This window comes from Giraffa tippelskirchi, chromosome 10 (genome assembly GCF_054371585.1).
Source record: "Giraffa tippelskirchi isolate mGirTip1 chromosome 10, T2T-mGirTip1v1.2.pri, whole genome shotgun sequence".
NCBI classification, from domain to species: Eukaryota; Metazoa; Chordata; class Mammalia; order Artiodactyla; family Giraffidae; genus Giraffa; species Giraffa tippelskirchi.
This window is the reverse complement of record NC_137284.1, coordinates 10,921,933-10,946,968: the sequence shown is the minus strand read 5'-3', so window position 1 is coordinate 10,946,968 and position 25,036 is coordinate 10,921,933. Positions and strand designations below refer to the sequence as shown.

General features: G+C 50.1%; 2 protein-coding genes across 2 annotated transcripts in view; one reads left to right on the top strand and one right to left on the bottom strand.

Annotated features, from left to right (window-relative positions):
• Positions 1-1,223: 1,223 nt before the first annotated feature.
• Positions 1,224-11,513, top strand: PGA5 (pepsinogen A5). Its single transcript, XM_081536757.1, has 9 exons — positions 1,224-1,279; positions 1,689-1,845; positions 4,276-4,393; positions 5,466-5,584; positions 6,335-6,534; positions 8,467-8,583; positions 9,939-10,083; positions 10,177-10,275; positions 11,364-11,513. The coding sequence occupies exons 1-9, from the start codon at positions 1,224-1,226 to the stop codon at positions 11,511-11,513; spliced, it is 1,161 nt and encodes a 386-aa protein (XP_081392883.1).
• Positions 11,514-19,341: 7,828 nt separating this feature from the next.
• VWCE (von Willebrand factor C and EGF domains) overlaps positions 19,342-25,036 on the bottom strand; it is a 32,510-nt gene continuing 26,815 nt past the window's right edge. Inside the window, exon 20 of the mRNA XM_081536725.1 lies at positions 19,342-20,355. Coding sequence (XP_081392851.1) covers positions 19,736-20,355 — 620 coding nt within the window. The 3' untranslated portion in view covers positions 19,342-19,735. The remainder of the gene's footprint in view (positions 20,356-25,036) is intronic.

Sequence of the window (25,036 nt, the reverse complement as noted above, 5' to 3'; positions counted from 1 at the left end):
AACCAGGCATGGCCCAGGGAATCCGATATCAGAACAAGACCTGCAGACAGGTCTTGCTACCTATTGTGACCTCCCTCCTGTGTATTCCCCACCTCCCACCCCCTCACCAAAATTCCTGCATCAAGCTTCTCACTCCACTTGGTCCACTGAATAAACCCCACAAAGGAAAGAAGAATCCATTGAGCTAGAAAGCATCCTTATTAAAAAGACAGCTTTTCACTCCATGCTTCCACTGCAGGGGGCATGGGTTTGGTCCCTGGTGAGGGAACGAAGATCCAGCATGTTATGAGACACTGCCAAAAAGAGAGAGAGAGAGAACTTTTCTCAGTCATTCACACCCTAGTATGAATTTTCCTTGATTGCTTTGGCCCACTGCAGCTGATTCAGTCAAGTTTTAAGCATGGAGCACTTGGGAGTCAGACCCAGATGGGGTCTCAAAGGCTTTGAGTAACCAAGAGGGTGGGAGAGGAGTAGTATGAAGAAAAGGGTGTCAGAAAAAGAGGGGCACAGATTCCACAGACAAACCCAGCCTGTTTCAAGTTTCCTTCCTCTGGGGTCGGAAGCATTCTTCCACCCGCTCCATCCCCTTGCTCTGTACTACACGTACCACTTTCCTAAGATGCGGCCCAAGAGCCACGAGCAGCAAGAGCAAAATAAGGCCCATATGCTAGCTAGACATCCAGTAACCCCATATAACGATCTTTTCATGGGGAAATGTGTCCTGAGTCCCAAACCACCCACCTAAGGATGTTCTTGAGGACAGTAGCTCTGGGGACACGGCCTATCACTGCAAGGACAGCCGCTCTGTCCCACTGTCTGTCCCACCAGGACCATTCGGGTACCTGGAGCTCCTCTGATATCTGTCCAACGTTCAGTGTACTTTGGACCAATTTTGTTGAAATATTCCACTTATCAAATTTGGATGCCTTCTATCATTTAAGAAATAAGCCGCCACTTGGCTGCTTGCTCTCTGCGGGGTCATTCCAGCTGGAGGTCTGGGTAACAAATGGAAAGCTACTCAACTGGAAACTCCCCTGAACATGGCATAGGGCAGGGACAATCTTATCGGGAAACTTTCTGCTTGGAGTGAGAGTAAAGGGTGACGTTGGTGGCTGATAAGGCCATGCCTGAGGACTCGGGCTGTATATAAGGAGCAGTTCCTGCCTGCTACTGTACACTTTCCCGTCTTCCCTTCTCCGGAGACTTGGGAGCCAGGAAGAACCATGAAGTGGCTGCTCCTGCTTGCTTTGGTGGCACTCTCTGAGTGCAGCATCTTCAAGTGAGTCTGGGGGACGCTCCGCACCAAGAGCTGTTTTCCCGGGGTTATTTCCTTTTGCTGTCCTTCCCTCTTTCCTCCCACAACTCCTCTCTCTGCATCCGTCCGGAGCCTCTTTTCTCTGCTCGTTGGGGGACACAGCACAGCAGACACGGTTATCAGCACAGACCCTCCAGGCCAGGCTGGGTAGGGTTCTCAGCACCAGCGCTGGGCCAGGCGACTGCCAGCAACCACTTCTCCTGTCTGTGTTACTCTTCCCAAAGACGGGAGCATCTCCCCCCTGGACTTCCTTCTTGTGCTCTTGGGCAAGCTTCCTTTTCCTTCCGGGTCTTCCACAGCACCCTATGAGCAGGTCCTTCGTCTAATCACACTTCTTCCTCCAAACCAACTGTGTGCAAATGCTCCACCACAGGATTCCACTTGTCAAAAAGAAGTCCTTGAGACAGAACCTGATTGAGAATGGCAAGCTGAAGGAATTCATGAAGACGCACAAATACAACCTGGGCAGCAAGTACATCCGGGAGGCCGCCACCTTGGTGTCTGACGAGCCCCTTCAGAACTACCTGGATGTGAGTGCGTGGGCAGGCAGTGGGCCAACTCTGAGACTCAGCCTAGAGGAGAGAGGGGGGATCCCAGGGTCTGGGAAGACGGGCCAGTGCTCTAAACCCCTAGGCAAGTCTAACCCAGGGATCTGCTCCCTGGATCTCAGAGACACAGGGAGAAAAACTCACAGTCAGAGCTGTTGCTCTCAATTCATTTATTCATTCATTCATCCAGTGCTGACCTAGATGGAGCACCTCTTCTGTGTCAGGCTCTGTGCTAGGTCCAGAGAAGCAGCAGTGAACAAACCTCAGGGTCCTACAGTCTAATAGGAGAGACAGATGATAATCAGGGAGCCTCACAAAGCATAACAAGCACAACCAGGCCAAGGCCACGCAGTGAAGGTGACCCACTGACTGCATGACAGATGACGGGCAGGGACACCTCCTTGGGGCACTGAAGAGAGAGGGGGGTTCCAAGAGGACAGGAGAGTGTCCCAGAGAGTGGGAAGACTTGCACCAGACCCCGTGACAGTGGGGAGCAGAGTGCATTTGAGGAACAGAAGCCAGAGTCCATTTTCAAAGCGAGGTCCATGTCCATGGGGATCAGTGGGTGGAGCCAGACCAGAGTGGGTGGGGGGGATAAGGGTTGGCATCTTAATTGCCACCAGATCACCTTAACTAGGAAGGGGATAGACAAGATCAGATTGGAGTTTCAGGAAGATCATTCTGACTCTTCCATTTTGGACCCAATGGGCTTGCCCTTCAGTGGATACTATACGTCCCCTGGGTGAAAGCCAAGGTCGTGAAACAATCTTGCCTGTCATTAAGAGCTTGGCCTATGACATTTGCCAGACCTGGAGAGAGTCTAGGCTCTTATGCTTCCGAGGTCATGGGACCTCGGACAAGTCTGAGTGAGACTCAGCTTCCTTGCCTGTAAGACAACTATTACTATCCACCACCAGAGGGTTGTTCTGAGTAATTTAAGCAGTAATATTGTGGGGGAGGGTTGATTTGGGGGAAGTTTTTTCATTTGGGTTTTTTTTTTCAGTGCTTAAAACAGGGCCTGGCCTTTGGTTAGAGCTTGGTAAAAGCTTGGTAAAGTTAGCCCATTTGTTCACTTTACAAATATTTATAAACCTACTCTCTATCAGAGACTATGCCAGGAGCTGGGGAAACAACGGTGACTAAGCAAAGATCCTGGAGCTTATATTCTAGATGGAAAGACAAATAAGAGACAAATAAATAGTAATGTAAGATAATTCCAGGTAACACAAGTGCCACAGAGAAAAAAGTCAATTAGTTAGAGTAAGGAGGAAAAGAATGGGGCAGGGGCAAATTTAGATAAAGTAGTCAGGGAGGGCCTCTTGATGGAGGTGATATTTGACTAGAGCACTGAAGAATGAATGAGAAGGAGTCAGCCAAAGAAAGATCTAGAATAAACATTTTCCTAGCACAAGTAGTACCAAGTGCAAAGGCCCTGGGATGGGAATGAGCTGGTCATCAAAGAACCATAGCAGCGTGGCTGGAGCAGAGCTAGCCAGGGAAAAACTGCTGCCACTAAGAATAAAATTCCTGAAGATACTCTTTCTTTTTTTATTTATTTGGCTGCACCTGTTCTTAGTTGCGACATGCAAACCCCTAGTTGTGGCATGAGGGCATCTAATTCCCTGACCATGGAACCCAGGCCCCCTGCATTGGGAGCACTCAATCTTAACCACTAGACCGCCAGGAAAGTCCCAAGGATACCCTTTCTTAAACCCACTGCAATCATCTAGATTTAGGAATAAGATATCTCAAGGGGTCTTCACCTTTAGGTGACTTGTTTACCTCCCCATCAACAATTTAAAGAAAAAAATGCTTAAGCACTTACTCTGCTGGGGCTTCCCAGGTGGCGCTAGTGGTAAAGAATCTGCCTGCCAATGCAGGAGACACAAGAGACCCGGGTTCGATCCCTGGGTTGGGAAGATCCCCTGGAGTAGGAAATTGCAAGCCACTCCAGTATTCTTGCCTGGGAAATCCCATGGACAGAGGAGCCTGGTGGGCTACAGTCCATCAGGCTGCAGATGGTTGGACATGACTGAGCAACTAAGAACAGATTTACTCTGCTGGGTAAATTTCCACCCTATCCAAGAGTGTGCATTCTCTAAGATAGCAAGACTAAGACATCCAAGGCAAGAGGGGACTGCAGGTTATTGCTGAGTGTTCATGAGGCTTAGAAGAGAATAGGCAGAGGTTGAGAGGAGAGCAATCAGGGAAGGCTTCAAGGAGGAAGGGCGACCTGGCTGGGCCTTAAATGATGGATGGATGGATGGATGCCCTGGATCAAGAGACAAAGGCAAGGAGGCCAGTGAAAGGGGAGGCAGGATGTGGCCGAGAGGACCCAGAGACAGTCCCTGGGGAGGCCAGGCTGGGGAGTCCCCAGTAAGTGAGCTGTGTTTTCCCCCCACCCCCTGGCAGACGGAGTACTTCGGCACCATCGGCATCGGCACCCCCGCTCAGGACTTCACCGTCGTCTTTGACACCGGCTCCTCCAACCTGTGGGTGCCCTCTGTCTACTGCTCCAGCGAGGCCTGCAGTGAGTGTTCCCCTGCCCTCTCCAGGCCCACAGCACTGAGTCACCTGGGAGCCCCAAACGCTCAGGGGCCTCACATAGGTCTGATTTCAAGCCCACTGAAGCCATTCAGAGATCTACCCCAAAGGCATTCGCTGAGCACCTATTATGTGCCAGGCACTGGGCTTAGGTGCCCTAGGGGATGAGGGGGTGAATCACATGTGGTCCCAGCCCTCAGGAAGTTCATTCCAGTGGCAGAGAAAGTGTGCAGGTGCACATCACCGTGGGCAGCCGTGGGCCTGCTCCAGTCAGTGTGGGCCTGGCAGGACCTTCCATCAGCGTTGTTGTTGTTCAGTCACTCAGTCATGTCCAACCCTTTGCGACCCCATGAACTGAAGCACGCCAGGCTTCCCTGCCCTTCACCATCTCCCAGAGTTTGCTCAAACTCATGTCCATCATATCGATGATGCCATCCAATCATCTCATCCTCCGTTCAGTTCGCCCCCTTCTCCTACCTTCAATCTTTCCCAGCGTCAGAGTCTTTTCCAATGAGTCAGCTCTTGGCATCAGGTGGTCAAAGTATTAGAGCTTCAGCTTCAGCATCAGTCTCTCTAATGAATATTCAAAGCTGATATCCTTTGGGATTGACTGGTTTGATCTCCTTGCAGTTCAAGGGACTTTCAAGAGTATTCTCCAACACCACAGATTGAAAGCATCAAATCTTCAGTACTCAGCCTGCTTAAGGGTCCAACTCTCACATTTCTACATGACTACTGGAAAAACCATAGCTTTGACTATAGGGACCTTTTTCAGCAAAGTGATGTCTCTGCTTTTTACTATGCTGTCTAGGTTTGTCATAGCTTTCCTTCCAAGGAGCAAGTGTCTTTTAATTTCATAGCCGCAGTCTCCATCTACAATGAGATGATCCCATTTGGTCCAACCAGACAGGAATGGAACCTAGGAACACTAGGGTGCCAAAGTCTAAAGAAAAAAGTTAACTTTCTCTTCCAAAACACCACTCAAAACCAAGGCATCCCCAGCCCATGACTCTGGCTCAACTTTTGGAGTTTGATCATGTCTTGTCTTGCCCTCACAGCCAACCACAACCTCTTCAACCCTGAAGATTCCTCCACCTACGAGGCCACCAGCGAGACACTGTCCATCACCTACGGCACCGGCAGCATGACAGGCATCCTCGGATACGACACCGTCAAGGTGAGCACACTGTGGCCGGCCGGCTCATCCTCCACAGCTTCCAACTTCAGGGACCTTGGAGGCCACAGCACAGACCTCTCCCCACCCCCTCCTCACCCACTGCAGCAGAACCAGCTCATTCAATATGGGTCTTGGTATCACAAAAGCAACCTAACTGGGGCATGCAGAAAGTGGCAGAGATACCACAGATATTTTGGAGGGGCTGGTGGCGGCAGGGTGGGGGGCAGAAGTAGTAAGGGAGTGGAATGCCAGAAGCCAGAAGCTAACGTCAGCACCACCCAAGTTGAATGCTATGAGGGGGTAGGAAGAAGGCAGGAAAAGGCTCAGTTCTTTTTTAACACCTCCTCTTCTTCCTCCTTCCCACAGCCTGCAGCCCCTCTGAGTCACAAAGTCTTCACCACAAGCACCCCCCGCCTTTCCAGGGCGCAGCAGGGGTCCAGGGTTCTGATCTGCCCGGCCTCTGCTTTGCATCTGATCTTCAGAAACATACACACATGGTGACCATCTGTTTTGCAGCACATTCTCATACAAGTCGCAGACAGTGCCCATCTGGGGATCAACCTCAGTTGTTGTTTCCAGCAGAATAACAAGAAATTCCAGGGCTAATCCCTCTCCCCTCCTTCCAGCCTGATGCCCCGGAAGCCAAGTCCTACATGAAATGAACCAGGGGACGCTCTGAGCCCAGGGTGAGCACCCCGCAGTGCTTAGTCAGCACAAGCTAATGAGAAACATCTTGGTTCCCCCATGCAGGTCGGAGGCATCAGCGACACCAACCAGATCTTTGGCCTGAGTGAGACAGAGCCCGGCTCCTTCCTGTACTACGCTCCCTTCGACGGCATCCTGGGTCTCGCCTACCCCAGCATCGCCTCCTCCGGGGCCACTCCTGTCTTTGACAACATCTGGGACCAAGGTCTGGTTTCCGAAGACCTCTTCTCCGTCTACCTGAGCAGGTAAGTGAAGCAAGGAGGTCACGGTCACCGGGTCCAGCAGGAGGCTGTCGAAGGCTGGATGGGCTGGAATCTCGGCAAGCAGGGGGATTGGCAAGGTCAGTGTCTTAGACTTGAGAGGTGTATCTTTGGAGAGAACGGTGCCAAATTCCTCTCTGATGAACAGTCTTCATCATCTTATTTTACTAGCAAGATTCTCTGTCGCCTTGCCTTATGCAAGTCAAATATCATTAGCCATTTGCTCTCCAGAAGACCACCATTTAAAGTGAGTCCACTTAGGGATTTCCCTCGAGGTCCAGTGGTTAGGATTCTGCACTCCCAGTGTAGAGGGCCGGGGTTCGATCTTTGGCTAGATCCCACATGCTGCAACTAAGACTTGGTGCAGCCAGATAAGAAAAAAAAAAAAAATTTTTTTTAAAAAGAGTGAATCCACTTAAAATTGGAGCTGACAATTCATAGCAATAAATGAAAAGAAGATTTGACTGGGATTTAGACCTTGAACAGAGAAACTTTTAAATGATGAAAGCAAGTTTCTTTCATTAGTTAATGAAATTTAGGTTCCAGGTGTGGCTATGAGTTAATTCTAAGAATGAAGAATAACTAAGTCTTGGTTTTGGCTGAGTAGAGGTTTGTGCCAGAATATCTGAGGTTGTGTCATCGACTTTCTCTAGACACTCAATGTTCCTCTGACACTCACATCCTTTTCTTTTGAAGCTATTTTTCATCATTGATGGGTTTTTCTTTAGATATTGACTGTTCTATAATCTCACTGGTACTGTCAGATGTTTACAAGGAAGGTGGGGTGGGGTTAGAGGAGTGGAATCATCTGTCTGTGACTGGTCTGCCCATGACCAGCTGTTGGCTGAATAATTTCTTAGTGTCATCTACATTTGCTTTCCTGTCTAACCTGAAACTGCAGAGATTTAGACAATGAATATTCCAGTAATTAGGACTCCAGCAATGTACAATAGGAGGGTCTTTTTAGCCTTTTTTTCTCTTGGCCACTTAATATTCAACTCTCTTAAACATAATCTGTTTTTATGGGCAGTTAGGTAATTCACATAGGGCCAACTAGATTGAAGTTTTGCAATCCCAGCACTATTGACATTTTTGGACCAGATGATTCCTTGCTGTTGGGGGCTGCTTTGGGATGTTTGGCAGCCTCCCTGGCCTCCACCTCCTAGAAGCCAGTGGCTCCTCCGATCCCCACCTACTCATGCCAATGAAAAACGCCTGCAGACATTGGTCAACCATGAACTACATTATCAAGGCTTTAAGAGCAGACACTGTCATTCATTTATTTCTCTTGAGGTCCCCACAGCAAAGAGAGTAGGTGGTGGAAACCACACATACTTTGGAACCAAAAAGACCCAGGTTCTGTGACTCTCTGGCTGTGTGACCTTGGGCACATTGCACCACCTCTCTGAGCCTCAGTTACCTCAGTGTAGAACAGAAATAATAATAGTGATCACGGCATGGGTCTTGGTGTCAGGATTATAAGAAACCCTGTGGACCACACACACTGCTCAGCTCCTGACACTAGCAAGATCCCAATCAAGAGTAGCTCTTCGTTTATGGTTGTCGGGGAAAGGATGGGAGAAGGGGATAGTTAGGGAGTTTGGGGTGGACATGTACACAGTGCTATATTTAAAATGGATAACAAACAAGGACCTCCTGTATAGCACACGGAACTCTGCTCAGTGTTATGTGGCAGCCTGGATGGGAGGGGACTTTGGGGGAGAATGGATACATGCATATGTACAGCTGAGACCCTTAGCTGTACATCTGAAACTATCACATTGTTAATCAGTTATACTTCAATACAAAAAAAAAGTTTTTTTTAAAAAAGTAGCTCCTAGAGTGCACACAGTTCATATGTTCAGTTGGAATTGTGAATGTATGAATGAATTCCTGTTGTCCCTCCACTCTCCATAGCGACGAAGAGAGCGGCAGTGTGGTGATATTTGGTGGCATCGATTCTTCTTACTACTCAGGAAGTCTGAACTGGGTGCCTGTTTCTGTTGAGGGCTATTGGCAGATCACTGTGGACAGGTGAGGTCATCGTGGATGGGCTATATCCTGGCATGGGCCCCAGACACCATTTCTTTACAGACTTGTAATTAACTAAGAATTCTGGGATCCCCCTGGAACAGCCAGCACAGGGAAATGTGCTCCAGAAGAAGAAGGTAAAAGTTGGCTGAGTCAGAGAGACCCCAAGAAGGGCACATGCCTGGAGGATGAGCGCTGTCTGGGACCACCCCACCCCCTGCCGCCAGACACTAAGCAAGGATGAGACAGCCAATTCCCTTCTAAGCAAGGAGACAGGGCAGTCTACCAGCCTCTCTGGAGAGAGTGGAGGATCCCCTGTCCATATATCTTGGCTTTTAGGGGGCTTGTCACTTTTGGTCTAAGGTCAGAGGAAGATGGTGGAGTAGTTGTTTCAAAACATTTCCTCCCATGGGCTTCCCGGGTGGCTCAGATGGCAAAGAATCTACCTTCAGTGCAGGAGACACAGGTTCAATCCCAGGGTCAGGAAGATCTTCTGAAGAAGGGAATGGCAAACAGCTCTAGTATTCTTGCCTGGAGAATCTCATGGACAGAGGAGCCTGGCAGGCTACAGTCCATGGGGTTACAGAGAGTCAGACAGACACACACACACATTTCCTCCTACTTTCCCCTTCAAAGACTGTCTGCCCCCAGGCAGCCTTAACCTCCAGCTGTTCTGCCCGCAGTTGGCCTGCCTGGGTGACCCACAGCCCAGGTTTTCCCAGGAGTGAGCAGTTTCCTGGGATGCCAGCCTTTCAGTAGTTAAACCAAGACAGTCCTGGGGAAACTGGGGCACACTGATCTCCCTATGTCTGCCCCAGTCATGCCAAAACCCCATCAGCTCCTCGAACTCCTGCCTCTGCTCCCCTTGGGTGAACGGGGCAGTCAGGGCTGGACTTACCTGGCCTTTACTCCATCATCATTCCCCACCCTCTGCCGCCTCTACTTGTGATGTCCTCCTCTAGCTCTTCCTCTCCCTCCTCTTGGGGGTCCACTTCCCTGAGAAGGCTTCCCTGACTTGGTCCACACCAGCACCCTCACCCTGGCTTGGGTTCTGTTCCCCTACTCATCCTGCTCCTCCTCAATCATAATTTATCTTTCCAGCTAGAGTAAGAGCTCCCTGAGGACAGAAACCATGCACCCATCTTGTTTGGCTTGGCATGTCCTGTGCCTAACACAGAGCAGGCACTCAGTAATTCCTAGTAGAATACATGAATTCAGAGAATGAGTGTGTGAACAAGAGAAGCTGAAATTTTATGCATTGGCCAATGGATGGGGAAGGAACCTGGGTCACCTGGTTCCTCCCTGAGAGATGTACCCCCTAGGGGCTCAGAGGACCCTGACTTGCCTCTTATCCTCAGCATCACCATGAATGGAGAGTCCATCGCTTGCAGCGACGGCTGCCAGGCCATTGTTGACACCGGTACCTCTCTGCTGGCTGGCCCAACCACTGCCATTTCCAACATTCAGAGCTACATTGGAGCCAGCGAGGATTCCTCTGGCGAAGTAAGTCCAGTCCTGACTGCCCTGTTCTAGACCCAAGCGGTGGATCTGCCATGCACGAGCAATGAAAGCCCTGTTAACCCACACTCCTTCCAGGTGACGATCAGCTGCTCTTCCATCGACAGCCTGCCCGACATTGTCTTCACCCTCAACGGTGTCGAGTACTCTGTGCCCCCTAGTGCCTACATCCTGGAGGTAAGGGCGTTCTGGGCCTTCCACTAGATGTGTCCACCCAGAATGTGGCCACAGACTGCCCCTTGGCACAAGGACAAGGGCACTTCTACAAGCTGGAGCTGCCATCTGCTCTGGATAGCCTCCAGAGAAAAAGAATACATTACAGATAAATGTGTGAATGAGAATTGAGAGGTAGCACCCCCAGGGAGGAAAAGCAAGGCAAAGGTTGGTGGTGTGAAAGGAGCATTTCTAGTTGGGCCCTGAAGTCCAAGCTCTGGGTCTCAAGGATTAGCCCCGGGATCTTAAGCAAAGTACTAGCCCCTGGATCCTTCCTTCATCTAAAACCTAGAGCTTTCCCCACAACCAGGGTGCAGTTATCGTAATCACGTGAGATTGCCCACATCAAAGCTACAAAGTGTTGGGCAAATAAAAACCACACCTCCCATAGGGTCAGGGCTTATGACACTCCTACGGTCTCTACCAAGTAGTAAATCTTGAATCAGATGCACCCAGGAAAACCCTGACTTCTAGTACAATGCTGGATGGGAAACTAGTTTTGCCCAGTGGGTGGATGTCATTCAGCAAGAACTAACTAGGTCCCTCCCCCAGCAATGCTGATTAATTAGGAGGGGTGGAGCCTAAGCCATGGTGGGGGATGGGACGCAGAGGGCTTGAAGTTCCAGAGGGGATTGTAATATGCAGCCAAAGTCACAAAGTCAGTGACTTAGTGAATGAAAAGGACTAGCAGCTGATCCAGTTTGCCACTGGTGGGGATCAGAATAATGAGAAAAGGCTGTGTCACCAGTGCTTCCAGAATCCTTCCCGGCAGCTGAGTTCTCCCTAAACCCCTTAGCTCCGATGCTGATGTAGGGTGTGTACATCTGCCAGAAACACTGGATAATGTCTGGTAATCCCTGGAAACCGAAAGAGAAGCGAGTTGCTTACAGAGGCAGACCCCAGGCCAGGAAGAGCCAAGTCCCCAGGCAGGAGCCAGGAAGCTCCTCCTTGCACGTGGCTGGCAGTGCACCACTGTCCTGGATGCTCAGGCCCCAGCGCCTGTCCCCAAAGGGTCTGCGTCCCAGCTCGGGTTTTATTCTGCTTTCCTCCAGAGCGACGGGACCTGCTCCAGCGGGTTCGAGGGCATGGACGTCTCCACCTCCTCCGGGGACCTCTGGATCCTGGGTGACATCTTCATTCGCCAGTACTTCACCGTCTTCGATAGGGCCAACAACAAGATCGGCCTGGCTCCCGTGGCCTGAGCCCACGTGGTTCCAGCCACTTCCAGGAAGATCCCACCCTGATTCTGCCCCTGATCTTTGATGTAGATAATTCTCCTGGTTGTTCCTCCTCTGGGATCCTGGAGGTGGACTCTTGGCCCTGTTCCCTGTCACATCAATAATGTAGAATAAATCATAATCTCCTGGAAAATGCCTTGTGTGGTTGCTTCTGTTTGTCGAAGTTCCCCTTTACATCACTGGGGTCGGAACACTGGGGCAGGGGGACAGAATTGACACTTCCATTCTGACCGCACCAAACACAGTGGCAGCCTGTGCTTTGTAACAAAGCTAGGAAGATGAACGGGCCTCTGCTGGACCAGCTGGGAGCGTCATATAAAGATCTTGGGACCAGAAATGCCAGGGCTGTTGCATTCTCACAGAATTCACGTGTGCGTGCTCAGTCACTTCAGTCGTATCCGACTCTTTGCGACCCTATGGACTATAGCCCACCAGGCTCCTCTGTCCATGGGGATTCTCCAGGCAAAAAGACTGGAGTGGGTTACCATGCTCTCCTCCAGGGGATCTTCCTGACCCAGGGATCAAAGTTCTCATAGAATAGAGCACCTGAATTCTCTTTTTTTTTAATATATATTTATTGATTGATTTGGCTGTGCTGGGTCTTAGTTTCAGCACTCAAAATCTTTAGCTGTGGCTTGCAATTGAACTGTCAGTTGCGGCATGTGAACTCAGTTGCGGCATGTGGGATCTAGTTCCCCAACCAGGGATGGAACCCAGGCCCCCTGCATTGGGAATGCAGAGTCTTAGCCCCTGGACCACCAGGGAAGTCCTAGCACCTAAATTCTTGATTGAGGGAGTAACTCATTTTTCCCAAAGCCAAGAAGAGATGATGAGAAAAGGAAAAGAATTAAGGAGAGGTTCTCACTGATGGTGACACTCCTAAGTATGCCAGGCAAGACGGTAATGACCATGAGACATGGGCCAGATGGTGAGAGAAGCTGACACCCCCAAAGCTATCAGGCTGTTCTGTGATGAGCTGGTTGATGCAGACTAACCCTTGGGAGCCCCTCAACACTCTGGGTGCAAGACAATGAGCTGATCCGTTTCCCCATCGGTGATTGAAAGAGGATGGTTTTCCATTCCCCAAGGAGAGGAACAACAGGTGATATTGGAGCCTAGACAATTCTATCTTTGGATTATAAAGAGAATAAGATTTGCCTGCACATACATAAACAGAAAAAGGGTCCCCAAGAACCAGACACCACAAAAGGGGTGGCATGGGAGGGGGTGCCTAGGTGGATGTGGTGAGGGGGGACACCTCACTATTCTCCAGGCAAGAATACTGGAGTGAGTTGCCATGCCCTCCTCCAGGGGATCTTCCCAATGCAGGGATCCAACCCAGGTCTCCCACATCACAGGCAGATTCTTTACCAGCTGAGCCACAAGGGAAGCCCAAGAATACTGGAGCAGGTAGCCTGTCCCTTCTCCAGGGGATCTTCCCAATCCAGAAATCAAACCAGGGTCTCCTGCATTGCAGACGGATTCTTTACCAACTGAGCTATCAGGGAAGCCTTGCTGTGGCTTGTCCTCAAGCCTGTTTATCTAATAAACTCCAAAAATTCCACTAAGCCGGTGCACCACAACAATTGAGCCTGTGCTCTAGAGCCTGGGAGCTACAACTAATGAGCCCAAATGCCCCCACTACTGAAGCCCGTGCACCCTAGAGACCATGCTCCACAACAAGAGAAGCCACCTCAACAAGAAGCCCACACACCTCAACTAGAGAGCAGTCCCTGTTAGCCACAACTAGAGAAAAGCCTGGGCAGCAATGAAGACCCAGCGTAGCCAATAATAAACAAATAAAATTATTTTTTCAGAGTGTCAAAATAAGTATGGGATGGGCTAGATTCTAGGCCCTTCTTCGAGGCTCACAGGGCACAGACCCCAGTCAAAGGCTCTGAGAATTCCTACTGCAAAGTGATCAGTTTCACTTGGACTCAGCTCAGCTTGATCCCAGTTCTTCTCTTGCTGGTGAACCTATCGCAGTCTCTCCTTGCACGTGCTCAAAAAATTCCCACGGCGCCAGCTTCTGCTGTGCTGAAAGCTGTCTGCTGGAGACACCAGCCTGAGGGCTGGAGCCCAGCCTCTCTGCTGAGGGGGACTGACTTTGGAGTACTCAGAACAAAATGGCTTTGGGCGCTCTTGTCATATCATTCCCCAATTTGTAATTTATCACGTAAATGCAAGATATTGGAATCAATGAAGGGGTGGGGTGAACTCTTTCAGTCAATGCCCCAGGTCTCCCCAGTGTCACTTATACCCATTCTAGCCTATATTCCAGAGCTGCACAATCTTTTTTTTTTTTAATTTTATACAAGCCTTTCATGAAACCTAATCTATTCCTTTTTTTTTTCTTTAGCAGTGCCAGGTCTTAGTTACAGCACCAGGATCTTCGATCTTTGTTGCAGGGTCTTTAGTTATGGAATGCAGGACCTTTCAGTTGAGGCATGTGGGATGTAGTTCCCTGACTAGGGATCGAACCCAGACCCGTTGCGTTCGAAGGGCAGAGTCTTAGCCACTGGACCACCAGGGATGTCCCAATCTTTTTAAAACATAAATTTGATCACATTCCTCCCTTGCTTCAACCCTTTCATCAATGCTCTGTAATTGCATTTGGAATAAGACAATAAATCTCTGGGGTGGTTTCCAAGCCCTGCAGGCTCTGGTACCCATGGACTTTCCCTGTCTCACTTTGATCCCTCATACCCTTAGCTCCCACCACCCACTTTGCCCACTGCCTACACAAGTTCTCCCCACTTTGGGCCTTTATACATATACTGTTCCCTCTTAGCATCCTGCAGGTATCAGCTTATACATCACTTCCCGGCAAAGCCCTCCCTGGCCACCCTCTCACGGGGTGGCCCTCCTTTACTTCATGGCACTGGGCACAGCTGGTGATGATGTCTTGGTAGGAGTACTTGTTTCAAATCCGCCAAGGCAGAGACTGCGATCAAATATTTAACTGCTGAAGCACCAGCAGCAAGAGCAGGGCCGGGCACACTGGACGTGCTAGATAAATATTCATGACTGAGTGATGAATTTGAGATGATGTTTTAAAAGGAAATAACTAGGATAAGATGAGAGAGTGGATCTGATTTTAGAGAGGCTGTGAGAGAGGCTATGGTTAAGACCACAGATGGGTCCACTCCCACTCCCACTGACAGTCTGTCCTAGTCATATTTGGTCCTGGGACAAACAGGTGTATTCTCAGGTTTCTGGGGATGAGTTTCACGGTGTCCTGGCTCTTTGCTGTGTTTGTGTTTCTGCTATTTCCTGAGCACCTCCCATGCCCCAGGCAGTATTCTAGGCTCCAGGGACACAGCCAGGTCTCCCCAGACCCTTCCTGTTCTCCTGTTCCTGGCCCCAACCTCCCCGCTTCTTCCGCCGTGTTCTCCCTACTCAGCCCAGCAGCTGCAGCTCAGCCACTCCCCCCCAGCCCCTCTTCCGCTCCCTCACCCTGGGACTCCTGGATCCAGACAGAGTCTAAAAAGGCTCCCCATTAGATCATCTATACTCGAAAACCCCGAGCTAACTTGTCTGATCTGACACTTCCCTCCACGAGATAAGATGGATTCACATTCCGTTTCTACGGTCTCAGGCCTCTTTCCCATCCATCTTCCCCCACTTCCTGAGGGCCTCGGGGGTCTAAGCTCTGCTCAATCCATCCTTCCCCCTCCTACTTGTCCAGGAGTGTTTTGATGGGTTCTTTTTTTGGCCTCACTATGCAGCTTGTGGGATCTTAGGTCCTGACATGGGATCGAACCCAGGCCCATGGCAGTGAAAGAGCCAAGTCCTAACCACTGGACCACCAGGGAATTCCCCAGGAGTGTTATTTTCATCTCATAGGTCTCTGCTCTGATCTGGGGAACCTGGGCCCTCCCAGACTCGGATATCTGCACACCACTGGTGGGAGCATCATTGGCACAACCCCTAAGGAGTGCCATTTGGCACTATCCATCAAAATCAGACAGGCGTATACCTTTTGGCCCAACAAGTTCACTTCTGGGAATTCATCTTAAAGACAGACTTGCACACGTGCAAAATGATGTAAGGCCAGGGTTGTTCTCTGTAGCATCTTTTGTAAGAGCAAGATCTGAACCGACCCAAAGTCCACCCCCAGGAGATGTCTTCTGCTGTGTCTTCTGCTGTGTGCATACAGGAGCAGCTGTGCAGCTGTAAAAAGCAAAGGAATGAAGATGCTCCATAGGGATGGGGCGGAAAGATCTCAAGAAGAGATTGTAAGGTGAGAAAAACACACACAAGCTGAACAACAGGTGATAATGGAGTCTAGACTATTCTATCTTTGGATTATAAAGAGAATAAGATTAGCTTGCATATATTCAAACAGAGAAATGGTGCCCAAGAACCAGAAACCACAAAATGGGTGGCATGGGAGGGTGTGCTTAGGTGGATGTGGTGAGGGGAGATGCCTCACTATTCTCCAGGCAAGAATACTGGATTAGGTTGCCATACCTTCCTCCAGGGGATCTTCCCCACCCAGGGATTCAACCTGGGTCTCCCACATTGCAGGCAGATTCTTTACCATCTGAGCCACCAAGGAAGCCCCGCATACTACTTTACAGATCTTTATTTCTAATGATGTGGCTTACTACACATTGAAAAATAAGTTAATGAAAGGTACTTTTAAACCTCTGAGAGTTTGTCCCAATTCAAAACCTACAGTGGCTTGTCCTCAAGCCTGTTTATCTAATATACTTCAAAAGCAAGTCTCTTGAACCACGTCTGATCATTTGGCCCTTCGGGAATTCCCTGGGTCCAGTAAAACTAACCCAGGGGAACAAGCTCCAGCCCACCTTTCCTGTCCTCTACTGCTTCTCAGAACCTCACAGGTGGACTCCTGGGAGAGAGAATGCAGGGTGAACTCACCCAAGAACAAGCACTCCCCACCCCCGCTTGCTGGAGCGCAGGCTGCTGAGAACTCAGACCAGTTCATCTGTTGGCGAAAAGCACTCTGTGCCAGGGACTTCTCTGGCTGTCCAGTGGTTAGGACTCTGCACTTTCACTGCCATGGACCCAAGTTCGAACTTTGGTCAGGAGGCTAACATCCCACAAGCCAAGTGGTGTGAACCAAAAAAAAAAAAGCATTCTGTGCCTATGTGGGATCTTGAAGGTGGTTTTCCTGATGCCAGCCAGCCCTGGGCAAGAGGCGTCATACTGGGGCTCATTGCCAGCAGAGCATGCTCTTACCAAGTCCCCCCAAGGCCTCCCAACATGTCTCAATTGGCACTGCCTGCCCACAAGGGGTGGCGAGAGCACAAGCGCCCCCCCACCTCGGGGGTCCTGAGAAGGGACCATGGTGACCACAGTGTGGGTGGTAAGAGCCCTGGCCCAGCTGGGGGATGGGGGTGGAGTGCTCTGCCGACAGGTCCTGCACTTCCTCCTTCCCTATCCCCCAGCCAGGTCTTCTTAGGCCTGGAGCAAGCAGATAGGAGGCAGGCATGGTCCTTGGGTGGGGACAGCTGGACTCACTGGGGAGCCGACAGCCCAAGATCAAGAGAGGTACAAGAGTGACAGCCTCAGGGCTTTGGGGGACAATTCTGAAGCGTGTGCCACATGACCTCCCAGAGGGTCCACAGGACAGGGTGCCATCGGCCCACAGCAGTGACCCACTCTTTAACAAAAGCTGACTGGCTGTCTTCCCTTCTCTCCCCCTCCCCCTCATCCCCACCATGCTCCCTGGGATCACCTCCAGGGCGGTGACTCTCACCCAATCTCTCTCTCTCTGGGTCTGCTCTCACAGAGCTCAAACTAAGACAAGGGGGTCACAGCACCCTCGCATAAACTGCAGCTATCAACTGCCTCTCTGCAACTCCAGTGGAAGAAGCCAACAAAATGCCATGCGAAGGAAAACAGCCCAGACTGGGAGTCAGAAGCCTGGGCCCTCCTCCCAGCTCAGCCTTCCTACTCTGTGCAAACTTAGGACACTCTCCTGACCTCTCTGGGCCTCTGTGGTCTCAGCTATAAGTAGGGGATGGGGGAGTCTCAAATAAGCATGTTTTTATACTTAGACCAACTTGGAGGAAGTGTTCACAGCTGTCCGCCAACTCCCCCATCCCTCAGCCTTTTTTTTTTAATGTTCAAAATGAATACCATTTATTATACTTGAGTGTTCTGGACAGGGAAGACTAGTACTAAAACTTGAATCGCATCCTTTGTTGAATACAGGGATAATGATGAGAAAATTGGCACTGACTTTGAGCCTCTACCATGTTGACAGCTGGCTTGTTTGAGGAGGGGCAGCCAGTGTTCTACACTCTCATCCTGAAATTAGATACCAGGCAGCACTGTGACGCTCGGCAGGCTGCACAAGGTCACCACCACAAAGCACAGAGACATATGGAGTCTGTGTCACATGCAACTATCTCAACTCCAGGAGGAAGGACTGTCATAATCCCATTATACAGATGAGGGAACTAAGACCTCAGGTCCCATGGCTAGTCACAGAGAGTAGGGCTCAAACCTGGGTTTCACAGTCTCCCAGACCTCATTCTACCACACATTTTGGGTCTCACTGTACTTGATGGTCTCTAAATCCTTTGCATCTCTAAAGTCTTTGGTTTTCAGGCTCCTAATTCCAAATTCATTATTCCTGCCACCCTACTTGGATTAGGACCCCTCCTTACACTAACATGAGGGCTTCCCTAGTGGCTCAGATGGTAAGGAATCCACCTGCAACACAGGAGATGCAGGTTCAATCCCTAGGTAGGGAAGACTCCCTGGAGAAGGAAATTACTACCTTCTCCGGTATTCTTGCCTGGGAAATCCCAGAGAGAAGCCTGACAGGCTACAGTCCATGGGGTCACAAAAGAGTTGGACAAGACATAGCAACTAAACAACAACTATACCAACATCTGGGCTGGATACCCCCGGATGGCCTTTGCAGTCAATAACTACTGGGGATCCTCCTCCCGGGATACATGGTGAACAGCAGGGCAGAGGAGAGCCGAGGAGAGGGTGGCCTGTGCCACTACAAGTGGAGTCCATGCACCGGGGCTGCAAGTGATTATGCAGCCTTCTTGGGTCTCAGGGGTAGCAAGTTGGTGACTTGGTGACAGCATAGTTCTCTGTCTTCCCCCCCCATCTCACTTCTCCCTATCAATGACAGCACCGTCCTCTTTCTAACTGTCATGGAAACTGGGCTGCACCACCCAGATGCCCCCTTCAGGACAGACACATTTACTCCCCCAGCCGGAAAGAAGGTTGTTGGGTGGCAGCTCTGGACCACCAGCCCTCACAGGGAACTGCCCTGGCTGATGCCCCTTTCCAGAAGTGGCCCAGATAGAATTACTGGTCAACATGGAAGAACGAAGCCCTGTCCCGTTGCTCCAACTCAGGACGACTCTGAGGGCCATCTCAGCCTCAGAGCTCCACAGAGGGTTGGCTGAGGCCTTGGTACTGTCCAACCCCACCCCCTCAGCCTCCTGCTTCCCTCCCTGGCGCCCAGAGATGTTAAAGCTGAGCACAGGTCCTAAGACTCCACCCGCCTCCTACTCCACCTCAGAGGTTCCCTCCCAGGGAACCCACCCTGCAAAACCCTCTTTTCCTAAAAGAAATAAACGTCTTTCCCCCTCCTCACTTTAAAAGTCCCCCAGAATCAAAGGCCACCAGGTGCTCACCTAAGACCCTCTCCCAATCCAGCCCCAGGCCCATGCAGGCTTTCCTCTCAAGCTGGGGGTTGAGGTGGGCGCTAGTTCATCCCTCGTGGGCTTGGCAGTGAAGAGGCAGTGACTTCTCACTTTCCAAAGGCGAGAAGTGAATGAGCAGGGCAGCCTGCGGGAGACCAGACAGATTTTAATCAGGAAACCCCAGGTGAGGACATGTGGCGGCTGGTAGCACAATCCCAGGGGAATCCCACGCCCTTCGGACCCTCCTCCTCCTCTAGGGCGGGGACTCAGCTGCCCCAACCTTTCTCAAAAGACAGGCGGGCTGTGGTCCAGGCAGGATGCTGACTATGGAGAACACGTTGCTGGATTCTCACAACACATCCCAAATGCTTCCTGGGAACAAAGCTACATCAGGCCCTGAGGATTTTCCAGCCCCGGCAGGAGTCCTGCAGGATCAGCAGCCTCGTTGGTCCCCAGAGCGGCCCTGCAAACTCCCAGGGCTGCCGGCAGAGTCTTCTCTGTCCCACGTGTCCTGGGCATGACCCTGAAATGAAGGCCTGCTTACACCGTGGACTCCTCCTCCTGTGAGGTCCCCATGGTGGGCTGCCGGGGACCAGGGCTGGCTGTGGCTGCGAGGGCTGCAGAGAGTCTGGAGGTGGCTGGAGAGGACCTGCGAGGCCTGAGGACAGTGATGGGGGTCTCTGAGGTGCTGGGGCCCATCGTGGAAAGGGCTGAGGCTTCACGCGGGACAGCGGCAGGCAGAGAAGGCCGTCTGGACGCTGAGTGGGCCCCGGAGGCAGAGGACAGGAGTGCTGGAGTCAAAGGAGCTGGTCCGGGAGCCCCGGGAGAGGCAGGAGGTAGAGAGGAGGCTCCTGGAGGGATCGGAGGCCCCGATGAGGGCTGAGGAGGCTGGGAGGCCCCAGGCTCCCCTGGCCTCGAAGACGGTGAGGGTGAGGCCTGGGCTCCTGAGGGGCTCACGGGTAAAGTCTGGGTGTTAGACAGGTTCGTTCTCAGGAGGAGCTGGAGGAGTTGGAGCGCTGGCCTCTGAGGGGCCACTGCTGGGGGCCCTGGGCAGGAACTGCAGTTGATGGGGGCCTCGGGGTCTCCACGGGGGCTCCGGGATGCTTTGCTGAGCTCCACGTCTCCATGAGGGGAGAGTGCCCGGCTCTCCTCCAGGGACTCTAGAGAGAGGGGCGGGGGCAAGAAGATGCACAGTGGTTCTCCCTGAGGCAGGTCCGGCATGAGCTGCCCTGGGACGATGCCCCGTATGTGTCCTCTGAGGGTCCTCGCACAGCTGGGGATGGGGGGAGGGGGACTTGCCAGCTCCTGCCTCCAGGAAGGGAAGACCCAAGAGGAACCATGAATAGAGAGAGGCAGTGCACCAAAGCCACTGGCTGTGTGACCTTGTGTAAGGCACTTAACTCCCTGAACCTCCATTTCCTCATCTGTAAAATGGGCTTCATAATAATAGTGATGACCACAGAAGCCGTGCAGTGAGGACTGAATGAAACGGAGCCTGAGAGGGCTCACCTAAACCCGGATGAAATCTATGGGCTTCAGGTGACAAATGTGTGTCAGAGTGGGTTCATCAGTTGTAGCAAAGACACCATCTGGTGGGGGATGTTGACCATGGGTGGGTAGGGGAGGCGCGCTATGCCTGGGGAAGGGCAGGAGGTAGGTACATGGGAAGCTCTCTGTAACATTCTGCTTGATTTTGCTCTGAATCTAAAACTGCTCTAAAAAAAAAAAAAGTCTACTGAAAAATAATCATTTTTTAAATCTCAACCTGGAGTCCAGCACATCATAAGGACTTAACCCATGGTGGAAGGAAAAAAAACTACTGGAAAAAGGTACGATCAAAGGAGGAGACAGAGGCTGGTAAACACATTAAAAATTGGGATGATTAAATTTTAAAAATCATCGAGAGAAAACTTTTAAAAATTGTGAATCACCATGTTATACACCTGAAATTTATATAATATTGTACATCAACCATGCATTGAAGTGTTGGTCGCTCAGTCGTGTCCAGCTCTTTGCGATGTGACCTCATGGACTATAGCCACCAGGCTCCTCTGTCCGTGGGATTCTCCAGGCAAGAATATGGTAGTGGGCAGCCATTCCCTTCTCCAGGGGATCTCCCTGACCCAGGGATCGAATCCAGGTCTCCTGCATTGCAGGCAGATTATTTACCATCTGAGCCACCAGGGAAGTCCTAATCAACTATACTTCAATTAAATATATACATATATATATATGTATATACCAGACCATCTGACCTGTCTCTTGAGAAACCTGTATGCAGCTCAGGAAGCAACAGTTAGAACTGGACATGGAACAACAGACTGGTTCCAAATAGGAAAAGGAGTACGTCAAGGCTGTATATTGTCACCCTGCTTATTTAACTTATATGCAGAGTACATCATGAGAAACGCTGGGCTGGAAGAAACACAAGCTGGAATCAAGATTGCCGGCAGAAATATCAATAACCTCAGATATGCGGATGACACCACCCTTATGGCAGAAAGTGAAGAAGAACTAAAGAACCTCTTGATGAAGGTGAAAGAAGAGAGTGAAAAAGTTGTCTTAAAGCTCAACATTCAGAAAACTAAGATCATGGCATCTGGTCCCATCATTTCATGGGAAATAGATGGGGAAACAGTGGAAACAGTGTCAGACTTTATTTTTGGGGGCTCCAAAATCACTGCTGATGATGATTGCAGCCATGAAATTAAAAGACGCTTACTCCTTGGAAGGAAGGTTATGGCCAACCTAGATAGCATATTTAAAAGCAGAGACGTTACTTTGCCAACAAAAGTCCATCTAGTCAAGGCTATGGTTTTTCCAGTGGTCATATATGGATGTGAGAGTTGCACGGTGAAGAAAGCTGAGCGCCGCAGAACTGATGCTTTTGAACTGTGGTATTGGATAAGACTCTTGAGGCTCCCTTGGACTGCAAGGAGATCCAATCAATCCATCCTAAAAGAGATCAATCCTTGGTGTTCACTGGAAGAACTGATGTTGAAGCTGAAACTCCAATACTTTGGCCACCTCATGCGAAGGGTTGACTCATTGGAAAAGACCCTGATGCTGGGTAGGATTGGGGGCGGGAGGAGAAGGGGACGACAGAGGATGAGATGGTTGGATGGCATCACCGACTTGATGGACATGGGTTTGGGTAGACTCCGGGAGTTGGTGATGGACAGAGAGGCCTGGGGTGCTGCAATTCATGGGGTTGCAGAGTCGGACACGACTAAGCGACTGAACTGAACTGAACTGATATATATATATATATATAAACCATCAGAAGGAAAATCACACAACTCTACCAAAAACCACTGGGTTGTGTACTCTGAGTGTGTTACTTGTATGGTGTGTATATTATATCTCAAGTAAGCTGTGGTTTTTTTTATTATTATCAAAAGGAAACAATTCACCTTGTATTTCAATAAAAAGCAATTTCTTCTTTAAAATACATCTCATTAGGAAGAGGTGATTGCAGCTGAGGCAGGTGAAGGAAAAGGAGGTGGGTGGGCTCTGCATCTCACCTCTTTGGGCCTGATTCCCCATCAGGGGGCAACAGAGCAGAATGGGACTGAGCAGGGAGTGAGGAATCAGAGACCTGGCCCTGAGCCTGAGGACACCATCACCTAGAGCATGGCCTTGAAGACAGAAACTTGGGGATTCCCTGGCAATCCAGTGATTAGGGCTTGGCAACTTTGCTGCTGGGGGGCCAGGTTTGATCCCTGGTTGGGGGACTAAGATCCTACAGGCCGAGTAAAGAAAGAAAGTGAAGTCGCTCAGTTGTGTCTGACTCTTTGCAATCCCATGAACTGCCTGCCAGGCTCCTCCATCCATGGGATTTTCCAAGCAAGAATACTGGAGTGGGTTGCCATTTCCTTCTCCAGGGGATCTTTCCAACCCAGGGATGGAACCTGGGTGTCCCACATTGCAGGCACACTCCTTACTGTCTGAGCTACCAGGGAAGTCCTGGTGGCATGGCCAAAAAAAATAAATAATTTTTTTAAAAAAAGACAGAAACTTAACCTCTCTGAGTCTCCACCTCCCTCTCTACAAAATGAAGATAATAAGGGCACCCATGCATGAACTTTGCTGACAAAGGTCCATATAGTGAAAGCTATGGTTTTTCCAGTAGTCACGGATGGATGTCAGAGTTGGACCATAAAGAAGGCTGAGCACCAAAGAATTGAACTGTGGTGCTGGAGAAAACTCTTGAGAGTCCCTTGGACAGCAAGGAGATCAAACTGGTCAACCTAAAGGGAATAAACCCTGAATATTCATTGGAAGGACTGATCCTGAATACTCCAATACTTTGGCCACCTGATGCAAAGAGCAAACTCACAGGCAAAGACCCTGATGCTGGGAAAGATAGAAGGGAGGAGGAGGACAAGGGGATGACAGAGGATGAGATGGTTGGATGGCATCACTGACTCGATGAACATGAGTCTGAGCAAACTCTGGGAGATAGTGAAGGACAGGGAAGCCTGGTGTGCTGAGTCGGACACGACACTGACTGAACAACAAAATGCATGAACAAATGAAACAAAACACATAAAATGCTCCATACACTGCCTGGCACTTTAGCTAATGATTAGTCTCTAGAAATTGGGGGAATAATAGCCATCAGCTTGCAGAGGGGTTTGTGCTGGTTAAAGTCGAATCTACAATCACTCAACAGTTCCCAACTTAATGACTGTACAGGACAAGAATGTTTCCAATCCAACCAGTCCTGACACCAGCTGCTCATCCACAGATCTGAAGAGCTGCTCTAAATATAGAATGTCCTCTTCAAAAGGTCAAAGGAATTAAAGAGGTCTTTTATACAAGAGGAAATTGGGGCTACAAATCTGTGGAAAAATTCACTGTCCTCCTGGAAGTTTAAAAAAGTGCAAAAGAGCCACGTGTAAGGTACTCTAAGGACATGCTAAACTGGAAAAATTAAATTCAAAACACACAGTGTAGAGTTGGTAGGTAAATGGGAACCAGTTACATCCATCTCTGTAAGCTTCCTCTTTCTCCAGGACCCCATCCGGTAACATGCTGTCGTGCCGTGGGAATCACCAAACCACTCCTGACACCCTGTGACATAGTTACTCCACCTATTAACCACAGGGTCTGAACACAACTCACAAAATTTGGGAAAAAAATAGTTGTCTGACCAAAGATGCTTCACAGTAGGTCCATTATGGGTAGAAAAAGAAGAAGAAGAAGAAAACCACCTAAATGTCAACCAAAACCTCAACGGGTAAGCAAACCACAACATTCGGGAACTTTTTAAACGGCCAACTGAGGGCTACATGAATTCTCTGAAATTGTGTGCTGGCTTCTAGTGGTAAAGAACCCATCTGCTAATGCAGGAGACATAAGAGATGTGAGTTCAATCCCTGAATCAGGACAATCCTCTGAAGGAAGGCATGGCAACCCACTCCAGTATTCTTGCCTGGAGAATACCGGACAGAGGAGCCTGGCAGGCTACAGTGCATAGAGTCGAAAAGAAGCAACTTAGCATGCACACAGGTATGTGTTACAGTATGATGTCCATGTCTCATTTATACTTCTGCAAAAAGATCTACATGGATGAACACTCATGACAGAGAGTTCATAATAATGTCCAGGAGTTACTGCAGCAGAGTAGCTAAAAGCATTTACTCTGGGCTCAAATCCCGGCTCTACTGCCAACCAGCTGTGTGACCCTCAGCACCTCACTTCATCTCTCTGTGCCTCAGTTTCCTCACCTGGAAAATGGGGATGCTAAGAGTGCCTATGGGCCTTCCCAGGTGGCTAGTGGTAAAGAACCCATCTACCAATGCCAGAGACGAAAGAGACATGGGTTCAATCTCTGGG